The sequence below is a fragment of the Ornithorhynchus anatinus genome, chromosome 8 (genome assembly GCF_004115215.2).
Source record: "Ornithorhynchus anatinus isolate Pmale09 chromosome 8, mOrnAna1.pri.v4, whole genome shotgun sequence".
In the NCBI taxonomy this organism is placed as follows: domain Eukaryota; kingdom Metazoa; phylum Chordata; class Mammalia; order Monotremata; family Ornithorhynchidae; genus Ornithorhynchus; species Ornithorhynchus anatinus.
In genome coordinates, this window is record NC_041735.1 from 4,658,802 (window position 1) to 4,679,362 (window position 20,561).

The 20,561-nt window shown below is 52.1% G+C and overlaps 1 protein-coding gene across 3 annotated transcripts in view; it reads right to left on the bottom strand.

The window, feature by feature from the left end:
* Positions 1–7,474: 7,474 nt before the first annotated feature.
* Positions 7,475–20,561, bottom strand: part of UNC13C (unc-13 homolog C) — a 184,726-nt gene continuing 171,639 nt past the window's right edge. For all 3 annotated transcript variants that reach the window (XM_039912855.1, XM_029070801.2, XM_029070800.2), the window contains 4 exons: positions 16,101–16,248; positions 10,328–10,420; positions 9,271–9,430; positions 7,475–8,821 (listed from right to left, as the gene is read on the bottom strand). In XM_039912855.1, the coding sequence (XP_039768789.1) occupies positions 8,536–8,821; positions 9,271–9,430; positions 10,328–10,420; positions 16,101–16,248 (687 nt within the window). In that variant the 3' untranslated portion in view covers positions 7,475–8,535. The remainder of the gene's footprint in view (positions 8,822–9,270; positions 9,431–10,327; positions 10,421–16,100; positions 16,249–20,561) is intronic.

Sequence of the window (20,561 nt, forward strand, 5' to 3'; positions counted from 1 at the left end):
TTCCGGGACCGCGGGAGGACGTGACCCGGGGGTCGACGGCGGGACGGGCGAGACCGGGGGACGGCGAGGAGGTGGGCGGCGGAGGAGCCGAGCGTGCGGGGTGAGTGGGCGGTAGAAAGAGAGAAGGGAGGAGAGGTAGGAAGGGGCGAGGTGACGGAGAGCCTCGAAGCCTAGAGTGAGGAGTTTTTGTTTGGAGCGGAGGTCGATAGGCAACCACCGGAGTTGTTTAAGGAGGGGAGTGACACGCCCAGATCGTTTCTGCGGGAAGATGAGCCGGGCGGCGGAGTGAAGGATAGACCGGAGCGGGGCGAGAGAGGAGGAAGGGAGGTCGGAGAGAAGGCCGACACGGTAGTCTAGCCGGGATATAACGAGAGCCCGTAACGGTAAGGTAGCCGTCTGGGTGGAGAGGAAAGGGCGGATCTTGGCGATACTGTAGAGGTGAAACCGGCGGGTCTCGGTAACGGATAGGACGTGTGGGGTGAACGAGAGAGACGAGTCGAGGATGACACCGAGATCGCGGGCCCGAGAGACGGGAAGGACGGTCGTGCCATCGACGGTGATAGAGAAGTCTGGGAGAGGACCGGGTTCGGGAGGGAAGATGAGGAGCTCGGTCTCGCTCATGTTGAGTTTGAGGTGGCGGGCCGACATCCAGGTGGAGACGTCCCGGAGGCAGTAAGCACTCAATAAATACCATTGATTGGTAGTCAGTGCTTAAAAATATCATTCTACTATTGTGGTCATTATGATTACTATCGGGAATTAGGCAGCGACGTCTGGGATTGTCAGGAGCCGGCAAATTCTAACTCGGTTAAGACGCAGGTGGAGTCGAAGCTGAAGTTGGAATGAGCATTAGCCCCAGCTTGAGCATCCCGCCGAATCCCTCCCGCCGTTTCCCGGCTCCCGGGCGAGAGCGTCGTCTTGCTGATCCACACTGCGGCAGTGCGCTGGACTTCTCTCCCACACCGCCGCAAGCCCCAGCCTGGAAATTTAGAATCCCCGAGGCGAAATCGATGGGCATTTTCCACCCGCCCCCGCCTTGGCGAAGCTGCTGATTTTTTCAGCGCTGGGGAAGCGGCGCTGAATCAAAATCGCCCGTTTCCTCTGGATCATGAAGTCGGATCCAGGGAGGCTTCCTCGGATGTCCAACCGGGCCGGCACCGTTCGCCTGATGGCTCCCGGCTCGGGAGAGAGGGGCTGGATCTGTAAACGTTTAATAATCATGGTGGTGTTTGTTAAGCGCTTACTATGTGCAAAGCACTGTTCTAAGTGCTGGGGGGATACAGGGTGATCAGCTTGTCCCACGTGGGGCTCACAGTCTTCATCCCCATTTGACAGAAGAGGTAACTGAGGCATAGAGAAGTTAAGTGACTTGCCCAAAGTCACACAGCTGGCAAGGGGCGGAGCCGGGAGTCGAACCCGTGATCTCCGCCTCCCAAGTCCGGACTCTTTCCACTGAGCCACGCTGCTTCTCTAAAAGGTTCATCTCCATCAAGCTGACAAAGTAGCAAATTTAGGAGTGAAGCGGCAGAGGTGGTACTAGAACCCACCACCTTCTGCTTCCCAGGCCGGTTTCTTAGCCACTGAGCTACGCGGTTTAATCACAATTTGAGGCGCGATAAGTGCGACCGCAAAATGAACGGGTGGCTTCGGGAACCTCTGGGTGTGACTCACCCGTAATCCCGGAAAGCTTGGGGGAACGAGTGTTTGTTTTTGGTTTTTTATGGTATTTGATAAGTGCTTACTATGTGCCGGGCACTGTACTAAGCACTGGGGTAGATAAAGCTAATCGGGAAGGACACACGGGGCTCAGAGTCTTAATCCCGATTTTACAGATGAGTTGACTGAGGCATAGGGAAGTGAAGTGACTTATCCAAGGTCACACAGCGGGCAACTGGCAGAGCTGGGATTAGAACCTCTCACTGCCAGGCCTGAGCTCTTTCCACTGGGCCGTGCTGCTCCTCTCGAATGGCCCGACTGACACATCCTCGGCTGTTAAGAATCTGTCGTTAGTAGCAGTACGGCCTAGTGGTTAGAGCACAGGCCTGGCAGTCAGAAGGTCATGGTTTCTAATCCCAGCTCCGCCACTTGTCTGCTGTGTGACCCTGGGCAAGTCACTTCACTTCTCCGGGCCTCAGTTCCCTCGTCTGTCAAATGGGGACTGAGACTGCGAGCCCCACATGGGACAGGGACTGGAACCAGCTCGATTTGCTTGACTCCACCCAGTGCTTACTCCAGTGTCCCGCACATAGTAAGAATTTTACAAATCCCGTCATTATTATTATTAGTGGTGGTAAAAGTACTTATTAAGCACCCATCTGGGTAAAAAAAAAATAAATAAATGTTGGTATTTGTTAAGCGCTCACCAGGTGCAGAGCACTGTTCTAAGCGCTGGGGTAGATACAGAGTAATCAGGTTGTCCCACGTGAGGCTCACAGTCTTCATCCCCATGTTACAGATGAGGTAACTGAGGCCCAGAGAAGTTAAGTGACTTGCCCACGGTCACACAGCTGACAAGCGGCAGAGCTGGGATTCGAACCCATGATAATAATGTTGGTATTTGTTAAGTGCTTATTAGGTGCAGAGCACTGTTCCAAGCGCTGGGGGAGATACAGGGTCATCAGGTCGTCCCACGTGAGGCTCACACTTAATCCCCATTTTACAGATGAGGTCACTGAGGCCCAGAGAAGCGAAGTGACTTGCCCACGGTCACACAGCCGACAAGCGGCGGAGCCGGGAGTCGAACCCATGACCTCTGACTCCCGAGCCCGGGCTCTTTCCACTGAGCCCCGCTGCTCCTCTATACTGTACTGTATTAGGTACAGGGTACTGTATCAGGCACTTGGGAAGTACAGAAGTACCAAATAAAAAAGTGGCCCATTCTCTTTCCCCCAAGGGGAACGACAAACATAAAAACGTGTACAATTAGGATGGTGAAAATAACGGAATACATACGTACACACGAGTACTAAATTGGAAGAGCAGAGATCAGCCGAAGAGGCGGTAAGGGCTCCGGGCCCTGGGAAGTGAATCGGAGAAAACTTGGTGGAAGAGGTGGGATTTCGGGAGGAATTCGTAGCATCTTTTCCCCAAGCGGTCAATCTCCGCCAACCTTTCCCAGTGAGAAATCCATCCGGGCGGATCATCGGGAAATGTCTATCTGGGGACAGTCTCATATTGCCTCAGCATTCAGGGGCTGGCTATCCTGCCACAGGCGATATTATACTCATAAATCTGACGGAGAACTGGAAGGAAATGCGCTCCGGGGAGGAAGCATCTTAAAGAGATATCGTCAGGAAAGATCTGCAGCTGGGACACCGAACGATCGAGGGCCCGGGGTGGATTTACCCCGAGATTGAATGCCTGCCGGGTTACGGGATTCGAGTCCGGCTTTGCTTCAAAACCCACCTCCCAAAAACGTGGGGACATTTAATGGCGGTACTAAGCGCTAGGGTAGGTAAAAGTAATCGGGTTGGACACGGTCCCCGTCTCCCCCACTAGACTGTAACCTCACTGCGGGCAGGGAATGTATCTCTTTATTGTCATATTGTACAATGTGCTCCACACACAGTAAGCGCTCAATAAATACGAATGAATGAATGGAGGTCCCACACAGGGCTCGCAGTCTAAATCCCCATTTTACGAAGGAGGAAACGGAGGCACAGAGAAGTGAAGTGACTTGTCCGAGGGCAGACAGGTGGCGGAGCCGGGATTAGAACCCAGATCCTTCTGACTCCCAGGCCTGGGATCTATCCACTAGGCCATGCTGCTTCTCAGTGTCCATCAGTCCTCCTTCGCAGGAACACAGTTTCCACTCGTAGCCACCCGTAGGGTGATTTTACCTTCCGGTCCTGATCTCTGCGATTGCGCGGGGTTCTGTCTGGCCTCCCCTAAATGAGGTCCCGTTATATTTACCTCCTCCACCGCTGTCAGCCTGACCTAGAGGGTGAGACCCGGGACTGGGAGTCAGAAAGCCCGGGTTCTAATCCCAGCTCTGCCCCTTATTTGCCGTGAAGCCTTGGGCAAATCACAACCTCATTTATTCCTTCATTCATTCGATCGTTTTCACTGAGCCCTTACGGTGAGCGGAGTCCTGTGCTAAGCACTTGGAAAGTACAGTTCAGCAATAAAGAGAGACGATCCCTGCTCACGCCGGGCTTACAGTCTAGAAGCGGGGAGGCAGACGTCGAGTAAACGGGCATCGATATAAATAAGCAGAATTATAGATATGTACATATATAAAGTGCTCTGGAGCGGGGAGCCCCAATTTCCTCATCTGAAAATGGGGGATAAAATGCCCGTTCTCCCTCCCTCCTAGACCGTGAGCCCCTGGAGGGACGGGTCTTGTGTCCCACATGATCGTCTGGCATCTACCCCAGGGCTCAGCACAGTGCTTGGCACGGAATGAGCACCCAACCCCTCCGGCGCCTCATCTCCGACGTGGACCTTTGGAATTCCGTGTGGGGTCTGAAAAGGCCCCTGATGATTCTAACAGGCTGCGACTTGGGCCGCCGATCTCTAAACGCAGTCCTTTCGGGCTGCGGATATCGGAACGTGTCGCGGGGAGAGGGGAATCGCAGAGCGAGAGCGAGGCGAGGTCCCGGCCCTCCGGCTGATGGGGCTCTAATGGAGTCAGGACAACTACAAAGGCAGACGTACGGAGACCCTGACAGGAAAAGCCGAGAAACCCGTCAACGCTCAAGTGGAAAACCGTTCACTCTCTCTTCAATCCACGCTTTTATCCATCTCCAGCAACCCGTCCTCCAACGTCTTCCTCTCAGGGATGGGCTGGTTCAGAATCTCTTCTTCCTTCTTATTCTTATTCCTCTCATTCACCTTTTAGAGAAGCGGTGTGGCCCGGTGAAATGAACCTGGGCCTGGAAGTCGGAATAGCTGGATTCCAATCTGGGCTCTGCCACTTTTGATACTAATAGTAATAATGTTGGTATTTGTTAAGCGCTTACTATATGCAGAGCACTGTTCTAAGCGCTGGGAGAGATAGCGCTTGTCCCACGTGAGGCTCACGGTCTTAATCCCCATTTACAGATGAGGTGACCGAGGCACAGAGAAGTGAAGTGACTTGCCCACAGTCACACAGCTGACAAGTGGCAGAGCTGGGATTGGAAGCCACAACCTCTGACTCCCAAGCCCGGGCTCTTTCCATTTGTTAAGCGCTTCTTATGTACCAGGCACTGTACTAAACGCTGAGACAGATACAAGCAAATCAAGTTGGCAATGGCCTAGGTCCCACGTGGGGCCCACAGTCTTAATCCCCATTTTACAGATGAGGGAACTGAGGCGCCGAGAAGTGAAATGGCCTGTCTACCGCGTGACCTTGGGCAAGTCACTTAACTTCTCTCAGCCTCAGCTTCCTCATTATCATTATCCGTTCTCCCTCCTACTTAGACCGCGAGCCCCACGTGGGACAGGAACCCGTTTCCAACGTGATCGTGTTGCACGGAGCTTGGCACAGAGTAAGTGTTTAACAAATACCCCAGGTATCATTTTCTCAACGTCTTCTGTGGGATGAGCACTGTAGTAGACTTCTGGGAACATTCAGTGGCAACAAATGTCACGGTCCCGACCCGGCTCTGCCACTTGTCAGCTGTGTGACTCTGGGCAAGTCACTTAACTTCTCTGCACCTCAGTGACCTCAACTGTAAAATGGGGATTAACTGGGACAACCTGATTACCCTGTATCTCCCCCAGCGCTTAGAATAGTGCTCTGCACATAGTAAGCGCTTAATAAATACCAACATTATTATTGTTATTATTCAAGGAGCTTCCAATCTAAAGGAGGAATTTCAATCTACGACATAAATAGATTGAAGGCATGTCTGGCTTCCATTGTACTCTCCTAAGCACCTAGTACATAGTGCTTCAACCTCAGAAGGTGCTCAGTAAATACCACTTTTTTTTTTGTTGTTTTTCTGATTGACTTTGCAATATACCAGAAGTCCCCAGCTTTTCATTGCAATACTTCTAAGTATAAGCTCGTTGGGGGCAGATAATGTATCTACCAATGCTGTTACAATGCACTTCCCACAGGCGCTTAGCACAGCTCTTTGAACAAGGTAAGTGCTCAATAAATTCCATTGTTGGTGATGATGATGATGATGAATAACATTTTTCTCTGGAGAAAGTTGGTTCCGATTTACGCCGCTTTGACTTCCGACGCAGTTCCCAGGCACAAATTATGTTGTAAGTCAGAGGCCAGCCTCATATGCATATTGTGAGGGAGTCACAGTATGCTATTTATTGAGCACTTCCAGTGTGCAGAGCACTGTGCTATGCACTTGGGAAAGTACAAAACAACAGAGTTGATAGAGCTGTTCTCCATCAACAAGGGGAGATGCACGATAAAGTACAGATTTTTTTTTAATGGCATTTGCTGAACATTCACTATGTGCCAGGCACCGTACTAAGCGCTGGGGTAGATACAAGCTATTCAGGTTGGGGCTCACAGTCTCAACTCCCATTGTACAGATGAGGTAACTGAGGTATGGAAAAATGAAGTGACTGGCCCAAGGTCACCCAGCAGACGAGCAGACAAGACGAGAAGCAGCGGGGCGGAGTGGACGCAGCACGGGCCTGGGGGGCAGAAGGCCATGGGTTCTAATCCCACCTCCGCCACGTGTCTGCTGTGTCACCTTGGGCAAGTCACTTCACTTCTCTAGGCCTCAGTTCCCTCATCTGTAAAATGAGGCTTAAGAGTGTGAGCCCCATGTGGGACAGGGGCTGTGTCCAACCTGACTTCCTTGTATTCTAACCCCAGCGCTTAGAAGAGTGGTTGGGACATAGTAAGCGCTTAACGAGTATCATCATCATTATTATTATTATTATTATTAAGTGGTGGAGCCAGGATTAGAACCCTGACTCCCAGGCCCGTATTCTTTCAGGTTGGCCACCCTGCTCTTCAAAATGGATATGGACATAAGTACTCTGCCACTTGGCAGCTGTGTGACTGTGGGCAAGTCACTTAACTTCTCTGTGCCTCAGTTCTCTCATCTGTAAAATGGGGATTAATACCGTGAGCCTCGCGTGGGACAACCTGATTACCCTGTATGTACCCCAGCGCTTAGAACAGTGCTCCGCACGTAGTGAGCGCTTAACAAATACCAACAGTTATTTTTATTTATTTACCGGAGGGCCGAGGATGGGGTGAAATCCAGGCGCGAGGGTGACGCAGAGGGGAGAGGAAATAGGGAAAATGGAGGCTTAGTCGGAGAAGGCCTTTCGGAGGAGATGACGGGGCTCGATTCTTCCCTCGCTCTGCCAGTTGGCCCCCAATATTTAACACCCCCACCACGATCCATTCCCCCCGTCCCCTTCCTCCTGCTCATGTCTTCTAACTCTCCTGGACTCTCCCCGGAGCTCAGCACAGTGCTCCGCACGCAGCAGGAGCTCACTAAATACGACCGACCGATGGATCCCCCTTCCACTCGCAGCCCCGTGGGCAGAGAAACGATTTCAAACGTCGAAATCGGAAGGAGATTCTTCCAGGCTTTATTTTACATTTCCCACTAAATATATGTACAAGACATACATTTTCGCTTCAGTGCAATACAGAGTAACGTTGCGTCGGTACAAACTGTTGAACATTTCTTAAAAAAAAAAAAATGGAAATAAAGCACTTAACTGGTTTTTACAGCTAAGCATGTAGAGTGACATCTCTCACTGCTCAAAATGGCACGATGCTAACATCATCAGGAACCCTCTCGAACTCTTAGACTGCCTCATTTTTCGAAAACGGAAAACCGATACAACACAGAAACCCGCCGGACGGCGGTTCTTCGCTCCGCGTCCCGCACCCCCTACCTTGTAGACACCCAGGCTTACCTTTCTCTACAACGAATGGGATGGGAGCCCGGACGTGACGAGGAACTAGGTGATCTGAGATATCAAACGTCAGTAACAAACAGGGATTAGCATTGCTTTAAATAGCATTTCTTCACAGTGATATATCAGAAAGGTTGGAAGACGGCCTAAAATGTCTCCCACCTTCTCTATTTCGTTTGTATGCAAAAAATCCGTTACTTCATTATAAAATTACAAACACATTCTAGAAGGAACTGCAGTTCTAATGAGGGTAGAAAAAGTTATCGGTAAGACATCGAAAATGAGGTGAGCGGAAAATCGGGGCCGGGGGCCCGGGAGACACGGGACCGCGGATACACGTGGAAGGGTTGGGGAATCGCTGAGTAGAAGAGAAGCATCACACGGGAACTTAACAGACGTCTAACAAACCAACTCGGAAGTCTAATCGTTTATTAATACGGGCGGAAGCCGGGGGAGAGAGGAGCGGAATGAGATCGACATTTGGAAAGACGCTCTCGGGAGTTCACTTTTGATCTCCGTGTTGGCACTTGGCGGATCGCTCCAGCTTCCGAAGACCCCAACGGGGAGGGAGGAGCGACCCGGCCCTCGCGCCCGGCCGAACGGGAGCCGAACGGGCAGACCCCTCGCAGAGCTAACGGACGTTCCCGCCGATTTGCCCGCGCGCGCTCGAGTGACCCGGCGAGGGGAGGGGCCCCCGCTTCAGGCCACCTCTTCGCTGGACCTCGTCTCCGACTTCAGCCTCACGAATTCTCTGGCCACGTCGTCGTGGGTCCTCTGGGAGAGGATCCTCAGGATGGTCCAGCCGGTCTCGTCCATGGAGACGCTCCTGAGGAGGGGGTACCAGGCTCCCACGCTCCCCTTCTCCGCCACGCCCTGGAGCTGGATCACGGTCATGCCGATGATGCGGTCTTCCCTGGCGAAGCAGTAATCCTTCACCGACAGGTGAAGCTCGTAGGACGTCGGGCGGTCCTCGCCGCCCAGGATGCTGTGTGGACGGCAGATGGGGGGAGCGTGAACGAGGCCGCTCTCTCCCACCCGCCGAGGGGCCCGGGCTCCGGACTTCGATCCCCGCGGTGCTGGGAGAGGGACAGGCCTTGCCGTTCTCATCCTTCGGAGGGCCCCGGGCCGCCGTCGGCCTAACGGTCGCAATTCGATCGACGGCGCGTCCGGTTTCCGGACGGAGAGGGCGGGCTGTTCTTGGCAACTCCTAGGGACCCTGTCTTTATCCGCTCTCCTCCCCTGCCTCGGACCGAACTTCCTTCGGCGGGGAATGTGCCCGTTTATCGTCCCGTCGTCCTCTCCCGAGGGCTTAGTACAGTGCTCCGCACACGGTAAGAGCGCAGTAAATACGATCGACTCGAATCGGTCTTTGAGTCGTTCCCCCGCACCCTGTCCCGCCTCCCCCCGCACCGGGCCCCCGGCCCCGTGACTCACAACTGGAACGTCTCGTTGTACTTGGGGGACCAGGTGTTGCTCTTGGTTTTGGTGCCCTGCTTCCGCTTCCTGTCCCCGAGGTTGGGTCCCAGGATGCACACCTCCACGAAGGGGCGGAACATGGCGGTGGTCTGCCAGTTCAGGTCGCTGATGGCCACGACTGAAAAGGAGGGGCCGAGCGGATAGTCCTTCCTTTCCTGGTTTTTGTACCAGGCACTGTACTAAGCGCTGGGGTGGATACGAGCAAATCGGGTGGGACACGGTCCCTGTGTCACATGGGGCCCACAATCTCAATCCCCATTTTTCAGATGAGATAACTGAGGACCGGGGACGTGAAGTGACTTGTCCAAGGTCACACTGCAGACAAGTGGCGGAGTCGGGATTAGAACCCATGACCTTCTGACTCCCAGGCCTGTGCTCTATCCACTATGCCCTCTATGCAGCTCATTGGCAAAGGGGAAAGAAGAGCAGGGACTGAATCCCCATTTGACAAGCAAGGAAACTAAGGCTCAGAGAAGTGGAGTGACTTGTCCGAGCTGCCCCAGCAGGTAAGTGGTGGAGCCAGGATTAGAACCCAGGTCCTCTGACTCCCAGGTCTGGACTCTTTCCATTAGGACACGCTGCTTTAAAAGGAGATCACCATGGGGGAGAGCGGGTGAGGGGATGGATCAGCCTGGGGAGAAGAAGCAGCATGGCGCGGCGGAAAGGGCACAGGCCTGGGCCTCAGAGGTCATGGGTTCTAATCCCGGCTCCGCCCTTTGTCTGCTGTGTGGCCTTGGGCAAGTCGCTTTGCTTCTCTGGGCCTCATTTACCTCATCTGAAAAATGGGGATTGAGACCGTGAGCCCCACATGGGACAGGGACCGTGTCCAACCCGATTTGCTTCTATCCACCTCAGCGCTTAGTACAGAGTCTGGAACAGAGTCAGTGCTTAAAAAATACCTCAGTTATTATTCTTATTTCTACGATTGTTATTATTATCTGACACTGCCAGTTTCTCCTCTGGTCGCTGCCTTCCCCCAAATGCAGCTGGGAGTCCCGCAAGGCCTGGATCTTACCTTTCACAGTGACCTTGTGTTCCCCGGTCCCTGGAAGGGTCGTGATGTCCACCTGGACGGATATCTGACCCACCGAGTTGTTGGGGGAGCGACCTGGAGGAGAAGGAGTTCACAACACCCCGCTCGAGGCGATTTCCGCGGCTCTCGACGTTCCGCAACGATCCAATACGGCCAGATCGCGCTGCCTGTACGATCCCGGTCGAAAGAAACTAGAACCTGCGGTTGTCTAGGTGATGGATTTTAAGCTGATTTTTCCTTCGGAAGGAAATGTCACGTTTTTCAAACCATTCATCGCTAACTCTGGCACTGGTTCATTATCTTGACACTCAATCTTCCCTTCCTTGAATAACAGTTGAGGTGACAAAAGTATTTTTTAGTTGGACTTAAAACTGGGTGTGAAATACTCCTGGGGATGTAGAACGGTCGAGTAAAGGAAAGAGCTCAGACTTTCTTATGAGGGTGAAACTGCACAATAATAATAATAGCTGTAGTATTAATTGTTAGTATGTGCCAGACACTGTACTAAACACTGGGGTAGATGTAAGATAATCGGGTCGGATACAGTCTCTGTCCCCTAAAGTGCTCTCAGTAATATTAATAATACTAATTGTATTGTTAGTCACTGACTATGAGCCAAGCACTCTACTAAGTGTTGAGGTAGATACAAGATAACCGGGTCAGACACAGTCCCTGTCCCACATTTGGCTCACAGTCTTAATCCCCATTTTACAGATGAGATAACTGAGGCACAGAGAAGTGAAGTGACATGCCTAAGGTCACCCAGCAGACAAGTGGCAGAGCTGGGATTAGAACCCACGACCTCTGACTCCCAGGCCCGGGTTCTTTCCATTAGGCCATGCTGCTTCTCAGTGTAAATCTTAATCCCCATTTTACAGATGAAGTAACTGAAGCACAGAGAAGTGAAGCGACTCCCCCGAGGTCACCCGGCAGACAAGTAGGGGAGCCAGGATTAGAACCCATTAGGCCATGCCTTCTCTAATAATAACCGTGGTATTCACTAAGCACTTTCTATGTGCCAGGCACTGTACTAAGTGCTGGGTTACACGCTATTCAGTTTGGACCCAATCCATGTCCCTCGTGAGCCTCACAGGTGAGGTGACTGAGGCCCAGAGAAGCGACTTGCCCAAGGTCACACAGCAGAAAGTCGGCGGAGCCCGGAGTAGGCTCAGCTTCAATCCTGGAAGGGTAGGCCCAGCCCCCTAAGAGGTGATGGACCCCCCCCTAATCTCCAATGTGTATCCGGACACCCGGGGTCGGTGGTCTGATCGCACCCCTCGCCTCCTGGCCACAGCCCCGGCCCAGAGGGGTCGGTGTTCAGGGGCTCTGATGAGCCAGGTTTCGGGGACACCAAGATCCTCCCCTCCGCTGCTGCTTGCTTTCACCCCCAAAACACGACAGGGCACTGTAGGGTCCGGCCGGTCGGCTGGAAGACCGGAGGCGAATTCCGGAGAAACCGGAGAGAGACGGGCCTTCTCCCGCGTCACTATCCGGACGGGAGAATTGCCAACGGAACAGGAATAAGAGCCAGGGTCCCACCTCTTGAGTGGCGGCCTCCCGGTTCTTCTTCCTGTTCTGTCGGAATATACCCGACTTTGACGGCGAATACCTTCTCGTCGGCGGGATGGAACGGAGCAGAGACCCTAGACGCCCCTCTGCCCTCTCCCCTCTGAGGGATCACGGTTCCCTAAACTTCAACGAAGACACAGTTGAGGAAAACAGGCTCTGACAGAGGGTGGTTAAGCGATTGATCTTTGCCCATCTAATCTAAATCACATTATCTGTTTCCCGAAGATAAAAAAAAAATCTATAGTTATTACGCTGGGGTTTTGAACATTTTTCTCTGACTGCTCATGTATAAAATATTCAAAAGGACCCTTAGTATAATGAAGTGGCAGTTAGGAAAACCTTTCCCGATGATGAATTGGGTAAATTGTGAGAAATATATTTTACGCCGGCTTTTTAACGGTAAGTATGACCCTCCTCTTGGAGAAGGAATAAGCCGAACTGCTCAGTCGAAAGGCTCAACTACAATTGCTCTTTGAACCTCAGAAGAGAGATTTGATGATAGTGATTACTGAAGGCCAAACTCTTTCTACTTGGCTGCAGAGCTGCAGATGAAAACATTTGTGTCGTGCGGAATTTCGGCCGGGGAGAAGGAGGAGTTTTCAGGCCTTTTCCTAGCTTTACAGATGGTAGACTTGCCCCTTTCTGGTGCTGAACTGGCTCTTGACAGTGGAGTAAGAATCTGGATATTACTGGGTTCTTCCGTTCCTTCCATTTCTCAAAGTCATCTGGTCAGTCAGCAATACACATATTGCTGACTGAATGATTGACTGGATGACTTTGAAAAATGGAAGGAGAGAGGAACAGATGAGCGATATATATATATATATATATACACACACATACATACACCCACAGACACACACAGAGATAGATATAGATATATATATACATATATGTATATATGTACATATATTACCACATATTATATGATATATGGTGTATATATATCACAAATGGTATCTATAGTATATATTTAAATATGCATATTCACACAGATTTGTGTGTGCATATGAGTGTGTATAGTATTCGTTAAGCGTTTACTTTGTTCCAGGCACTCGACTAGCGCTGGGGAAGATCACAAGCTCCCAGTCTTAATCCCCATTTTACCGATGAGGGATTTGAGGCACAGAGAAGTAAAGTGACTTGCCCGAGGCCACAAAACAGACAAGTGGTGGAGCCAGGATTAGAACCCAGGTCCTCTGACTCCAAAGCCTGTGCTCTCCCTCGACTGTTTGGTGCCATCTGTGTTCAGAGCAATAAATTGGGCACCAGTTACCGTTGAACTGGTAAGAAAATAACCCTACTTAATACTCGCCCTAAATTTGACCTTGCCCTCTATCTTGGCTTTCATTAAGGTAAAAAGAATCAATCCAAATCCAGCAGTTCCCGTACACTGTTGATTATTGGAAATGGACTGGAGAGAGGAAGTATCTTGCCCAGTCCCAGCTTTCTTCTAAATCTGGGGCCTCATCAATTTTAAATGGAACTGTAATCCCTTTGGAGTTTGATTTCCGCTGACAGCTAGAGAAGAGTAGCATCTGGTGCTACTCAGTAGATGGGAGGGAGAGGGAGAGGGTGGGAAGGAAGGAAAGAGAAAAAAAGAGAGGAAGTGAAAGGAGAGGGGAAAAAAGCAAGAGGGTAAAAGGGAGAGGAAGCAGAGAGAAAGGAGAAAGGAGAGAAAGAGAGAAAGGGAAAGGAGACAGAGAGAGAGAGAGAAGAGAGGAAGAGGGGCAGAGGAGGGGAGGGAGAGAAAGAGAAGGAAAAGAAGAGAGGTGAGAGATGAGAGAAGAGAGGAAGAGGGGCAGAGGAGAGAGGAGAGGCAAGAGACACAGAGAGGAGAGAGAATGAGAGGAAGAGAAGAAGAGAGGCAAAGGAGAGGTAAGGAGGGGAGGGAGAGAAAGGGAGAAAAGGAGAGAGGGGAGAGAATGAGAGGAAGGAGAGAGGAAGGGGGGAAGAGAGGAAGCGCAGGGGAGGGAGAGAAAGGGAGGAGAGGAGAGAGAAGGAGGGAGAGAGGGACAGAAAGGATCCTTTTATAGTTCTCGAGAGGGCTTGTAAAGCTCTTGAAGAACGCACAGCTAAAGTAAATACCATCTGAATGGAATCACAATGAATTGCAAAGATAAATTCTCCATTACGTATGGACTGGGAAATTAAGGAACTGATTATTAGAGGAAGAGCCACTTTGGCTTTAGCATGAAGCTTGGGCTCTGTCCTGGGAAAGCTGCTTTTGGGAGGAGAATTTGTGGAGAAGCCCGGTCCCATTGGCTTGTCATTCATTCATTCATTCCATAGTATTTATTGAGCGCTTACTGTGTGCAGAACACTGTACTGAACGCTTGGAATGTACAATCTGGCAACAGATAGAGACAATCCCTGCTCACAACGGGCTCACGGTCTAGAAGGGGCACTCTCTGATGCCAGGTGGGGTGGGAAGACAGGGTCTCTGACTAACCCCTCCTTTCCCCTAACCACTCTCCCCTTCACGTCTATGAACTCAGCACCCTCCCCTAGGCACCTTTTAAGCACCTGATATTCACCCCATCCTCAGTCCCACAGCCCTTACATATATATCCTTATACTCCGGAATTTCCCCGATCTCATTTATTTCACCGTCAATCTCCCCCGTAGACTGAAAATTCCCGTGGGGAGGAATCAGGAATATCAACTCTGTCGTACTCTGCTCTCCCAAGAGCTTTCTGCACACAGAGAGCACTCAAAAACCACCACTGATTGATTAATTGATGGATTGAAGGGTTCAGCGTTAATGTGGCTTAAATGATAGAGCACGGGCCGGGGAGTAAGAAGATCCTGGGTTCTAATCCCGGCTCTGCCACGTCTGCTGTGCGACCTTGGGCAAATCACTTCACTTCTCTGTGCCTCAGTTACCTCGTCTGTAAAATGGGGATTAAGTCTCTGAGCCCCAATTATGGGGCTAGTGGGGTGTGGAGGCAGAGGGCAGAGGGGCCAGAAAATGATGCCTGCAGGTAATATTTCCATTAGCCTAAATTTCTTCCAAGCAGATCTGGGCAAAACCCTGAATTTTCCACAGGAAAATTCCTTAAAAGAAAAAAAAAGAGAGACTTGCATTCTCTAGGCCGATATGAACTCATTCTTCCCAAGTGCAATCTGTTAACACTAATCTGCCCATATTTTATTGATGTGAAAGCAGAATTACTGGTTCTCTCTCCATCCTGCTGCCACTTCATTGAAATTCACTGCTACACGGCTGTTTGTGTTTGTACCTATCACTAGCCGAAAAAAATGGGTCCCCGTCCAGCCCAGAGCGGGTATGCTTTCCGGCCAGTCGGCGTGTACCTCAGTGGTTTGGGGAGAGCTTTGATCCTACTAGACATGCAGAGACGAGTGGGGGGTCATACAAATTCCCTGTCCTTGAAAGAAGTTGGGAGGGGCCTGTTGGGGGGACCAGGTTCAGAGGAAGCCCAGCCCGTCATCGCTTTGGGAGGAGACGGCCCTCCCACCCCCCAGTTCCTAAGTCCACATGAAGATTCAGAAAACAAAACGGCAGAAATGAGGACGACTGAATATCCGCAGAGCTGAATGGCCAAGCCCTATAAATCTGAGACAACGTAGTATGTGGCCTGAGACGTTTATTAGGGGACTCGGAGGGAGAGGGGCCATCTAGGCCACATATAGGACATATATATGGCCATATATAGGCCATGTTGTCCCTGGAGGCTGCTGGAAGTGAGGGCTTTTACCTCACAACTTTATGAGGGAGAAGAGGAACAGGGAGGCCACTGAAGATGTGGAGGACGGCCAGGGGAGACAACGGCTGGCAATGGCTGAAGTGTGTGGGGCTGGAGCAGTGACATCAAAAGAAGAAATGAGACGGGAGGATCAAGAAGTGAACTTTCAAGTCCCGATCAAGGAGCTTCTCACGTACATCTTCTGGGGTAGAAACTCTGCCCGTGTTATCCGGTGTGGTGGAATTTTGCGTTAATATTAGGGATCCTTTTGTACACCTTGCTCACGATTCAACACTTTAGGAATCTGTGGGCTGTACGACTCCTTTAGCGGGGTCCAACGCAGAACAAAACTAGGTAAATTCACATTTCGAATGATGACTTTGCAGGCGCCGGTCATGAAAATACTCCCTGGACACTAGCCCTCTGGTAAATCTACCTGTCTACCCTCCTCTCCTTCCCGCAAAAGCCAAGTCACTTACTCTGAGAGGTCTGCGTGTCTATGAATTTCTTTATCAAGGTGTCGGTAGTCTGTGTGTACAGGTTGAGTGCGTAGCGGAGGGACTGCAGGTCCGGGCTCTTTTCCAGAAAGTTCTTTTTCAGTCCACTTCCTCCGGCATGGAAATATTGCTGCGGAAATGCATACAGAGGGGCAGGGGGAGGTGGGAAACCAGCGTCAGGAAATAAAAAACGGTTTCCATTTCAAAGAGAAGGGCTATCTTAGTGGCATCCACGAAGCCCTGGGCACTCAAGCGGGACCTGTGGTCCTAAGCATCTTGTACCTGACCTGGTTAAATTGAGGGGGTCTGGGAGAGTGGAGAGTAGGAAGGAAGGAGGGAGGAAGGAGGAAGGAGGAAAGGAGGAAGGGGGAGAAAGGACGTGAGGGAGAAGGGAAGAAGTGGGAAGGAAAAAGGGAAGAGAAAGTGGGAGAAAGAGGAAGGATGTGGTAGAGAGGGAGAAGGGAAGAAGTGTGGAGGAAGAAGGGAAGAGAAAGGGGGGAGGAAGGGGAGGAAGTGATAATGAGGGAGAAGGGAAGAAGTGGGAAGGAAGAAAGGAGGAGGAAGGGGGAGGAAGTGGTAATGAGGGAGAAGGGAAGAAGTGGGAAGGAAGGAGTAAGTGGGAAAGTGGGAGGAAGGAAGAAGTAGAGAGGGGGAAAGAGGAAGGAAGTGGGAGGGAGGGAGGAGAGAGGAAGCAGGCCAGTGGCAGGCTACCAACGAGGAAGGGGGTCTGAGGTGGGAGGTGAGGAGGGGGTGGGCTCCACCGGCTGAGGCCTCCGCCCACCTACCTGGCTGCTGCCTGGTTTGGTCCCTTTGGACTTCAGGGAGCCAACAGATGGAGACCCCAGCCCCTCCTGCATGCTTGCGAGCCGAGCAGTGGGGCTGACGACGGATTTCCTAGGCTGGGCAAAGCCTCCCTTCTCCCCTTTTCATCCCAGGGACGGTGGCCTTGTCAGCTCTTTCCCATCCTGTCCTGGGGATGTTTTGGGTTTGGCAGGGGGCTGGGGGCGGAGTGAGTGGGGGGTTCCCCCAGGACCTGACTGGATCTTTCGGGCCGGACCTGGACCACGGTATCTCCCCCATCCTTCACCGCCTCCCCTCCTCCAATCTCACTCTCACCACACCATGATGATCAAGATGATGATTATGGCTCTCGTTAAACGCTTACCATGTGCCAAGCATTATTCTAAGGGCTGGTGTAGATACAAGTTAATCAGGTTGGACACAACCTGTCCCTCTGTCCCTGTCCCAGATGGGGTTCACATTCATCCCCATTTTACGGATGAGGGAACTGAGGCTCAGAGAAGCAGAGTGACTCGCCCAAGGTTACACAGCAGAGAAGGATTAGAACCCAGGTCCTTTTGACTCCTTGCTCTATCCACTAAGCCACAGCGCCTAGGACCGACTGCCCACGGCCTGAGTCCCGCTTGCCCTCCCTGTCCTCGGAGTAGCCCGGCTGGCCCAGATAGCCCACAGGGGAAGCCAGCCCAATCCTCCCTGCTCACTGCCAAAGACACCGGGGAGCTGACATCTGGCTACACTCTCTTTTCCTGACCTTGGCTAGCTCTCTGTGGCTCTCTGGATGCTCACAGAAGAATCACCGTGTGATTTATTAAGCGCTTACTGTGTGCCAAGCCCTGTACTAAGCACGGGGTAGACACGAGATCATCAGATCCCACGAGGGGCTCCCAGTCCAAGTAGAAGGGACACCGGGTAACGAACCCCCATTTTTGCTGATGAGAAAACCGAGGCACAGAGAAGTGAAGTAGATTGCCCAAGGTCACGTAGCGGGGAAGTGGCCGATCCGGGATTCATTCATTCATTCATTCATTCAATAGTATTTACTGAGAGCTTACTGCGTGCAGAGCACTGTACTAAGCGCTTGGGAGAGTACAATATAATTAACGAACAGACACATTCCCTGCCCACACCAAGTCTAGAAGGGGATTAGAACCCAGATTCTCTGACTCCCAGGCTTGTGCCCTTTCCACTAGGCCACGCTGTTCTTTTTTTAATGGTGTTTGTTAAGTGCTTTACTATGTGCCAAGCACTGTTTTAAGCACTGAGGCACTGTCCTGAGCCCAGATGTTGTGGGTCAGAGGGCGGGAGCTGAGAGAGCCGGACAACGGAGCACAGACCCTTCCCCTCTCTTCCCTTCCCTGATTCTGAACCCTCCCTCGGGAGGGTGAAGACCTGAGGCCGTGCGGAAGCAGCAGAGAAAGGAAGCAGCCATTTTAGGTCTGTCCCTAACTGCTTTCCCTCTTCACAATCATTCATTCATTCATTCAATAGTATTTATTGAGCGCTTACTAGGTGCAGAGCACTGTACTAAGCGCCGGGAATGTACAGATCGGTAATTGGAATGTACAGTCGCCCTTTGGCAGGAGGAGAGAGGGTCTCGAGAGAGAAGGGAAGGCAGCCAACGGTGATTTACCGAGTTACAAAGGAAACAGGCTCGTTGTGGACGGGGAATGTGTCTGCTATATTGCTATGATGTACTCTCCCAAATGCTTAGTACAGTGTTCTGCACACAGAAAGTGCTCAATAAATACCACTGATTAGTGGATTGAAACCCGAGGTAGCGAAGGGTGATGGATTTGCTCTCTCCTGCTATGCAAGATGGGTGAGATATGGAAGGCCTGGGATGTTCCCAGCCAGCCCCTTCCTGCCTCAATACATTCATTCATTCATTCACTTGTATTTACTGAGCGCTTACTGCGTGCAGAGTGCAGTACTAAGTATCTGGGGGAGCACAACACAACAATAAACAGACCCATTCCCCGCCCACAGTGAGTTTACAGTCCGGGGGGGGGGGGGGAGACTGACATTAATAGAAATAAATAAATGACAGATAGGTACATAAGTACTGTGGGACCGGGAGGGGAGAGGAACAAAGGGTGCAAGTCAGGGTGATGCAGAAGGGAGTGGGAGGAGAGGAACGGAGGGCTTAGTCAGGGAAGGCTTCTTGGAGGAGGCGGACCTTCGATGAGGCTTTTGTCGGGTATGAGGAGGGGGTGCGTCCCAGGCCAGAGGCAGGACGCGGGTGAGAGGTCGGCGGCGAGATAGATGAGATCGAGGTGGAGTGATAGGCCTGCAGATGGCCGGTGGAGGGGAGGGGCACCACGTTCCCCCCCCCCCGGCACCGGCAGGGAGGGGATGAATTCGGCGGTTCACCCCGGAGCCGGCCATCTGGTCGGGCTGCGCATCCTGAATTCCCAGAGCAACCGGAGCGATCGATAACGTCCAATTAACCGCAGACAACGAACTTCCGGAACAAGGCCGCAGACAGAGATGGATTGAGCCCAGGTGTCTCGCAGGTAGGCGCCGGCCTTTGACGGATCGCTCCCGTGAGCAAAGGAAGCTCACGAGGGAGCGGCGTCTTCGGAGCTAGAGGATGCTGGGGGCGGCGGGTGGAGGTCGGAGGGCTCGTGTTGCGGCGGGCTGAGGGGCCGGGGAGGGGGAGGTCGGTGACCCGGGTGGAAGCGGGAGGAAGGGGCGGGCTGGGAGGCTGGGGGATCTACAACCCAGACTGCACGCTTCGCTCCTTTAATGCTACCCCTCTGGCTGTACCTCCATCTCATCTATCTCGCCGCCGTCCTCTCGCTCACGTCCTGCCTCTGACCTGGAACGGCCTCCCTCCTCATATCCGACAGGCAATTACTCTCCCCGCCTTCAGAGCCTTCCGGAGGCCCGTCTCCAAGAGGCCTTCCCGAACTAAGGCCGCTCTTCCTTTCCTTCCATTTCCTTCCGTGTCGCCCTGACTCGCACCCTTTATCCGTCTCCCCTCGCAGCCCCACGGCACTTACGTACGTATCTGTCATTTAATTATTTATATTAATTGCTGTCTCCCCTTCCAGACTGTAAGCTCATCTTGGGCAGGGTTGGATGCAGTCCCTATCCCTCATGGGGTTCACAGTCCCCAACCCCCTTTTAGAGATGAGGTAACTGAGGCACAGACAGGTGAGGTGACTTGGCCAAGGTCCCACGGCAGATAAGTGGCAGGCGGGGATTAGAAGCCACGACCTTCCGACTCCCAGGGCCGTGCTCTATCCGCTAGGTCGCTGTAATAATAATAATGTTGGTATCTGTTAAGCGCTTACTGTGTGCCGAGCACCGTTCTAAGCGCTGGGGTAGACACAGGGGAATCGGGTCGTCCCACGTGGGGCTCACAGTCCTAATCCCCATTTTACAGATGAGGTCACCGAGGCACCGAGAAGTGAAGTGACTTGCCCACAGTCACACGGCTGACAAGTGGCAGAGCACGGATTCGGACACGTGACCTCCGACTCCCAAGCCCGGGCTCTTTCCACTGAGCCACGCTGCTTCTCTAGCCACGCTGCTTCTCTGTACTCATCCAGGTGCTTAATACAGTGCTCTGCACCCAGGAAGTGCTCAGTAAATATGACTGACCTGAGTCTACAGGTTGGAAGATTCAGAGAGAGAGGG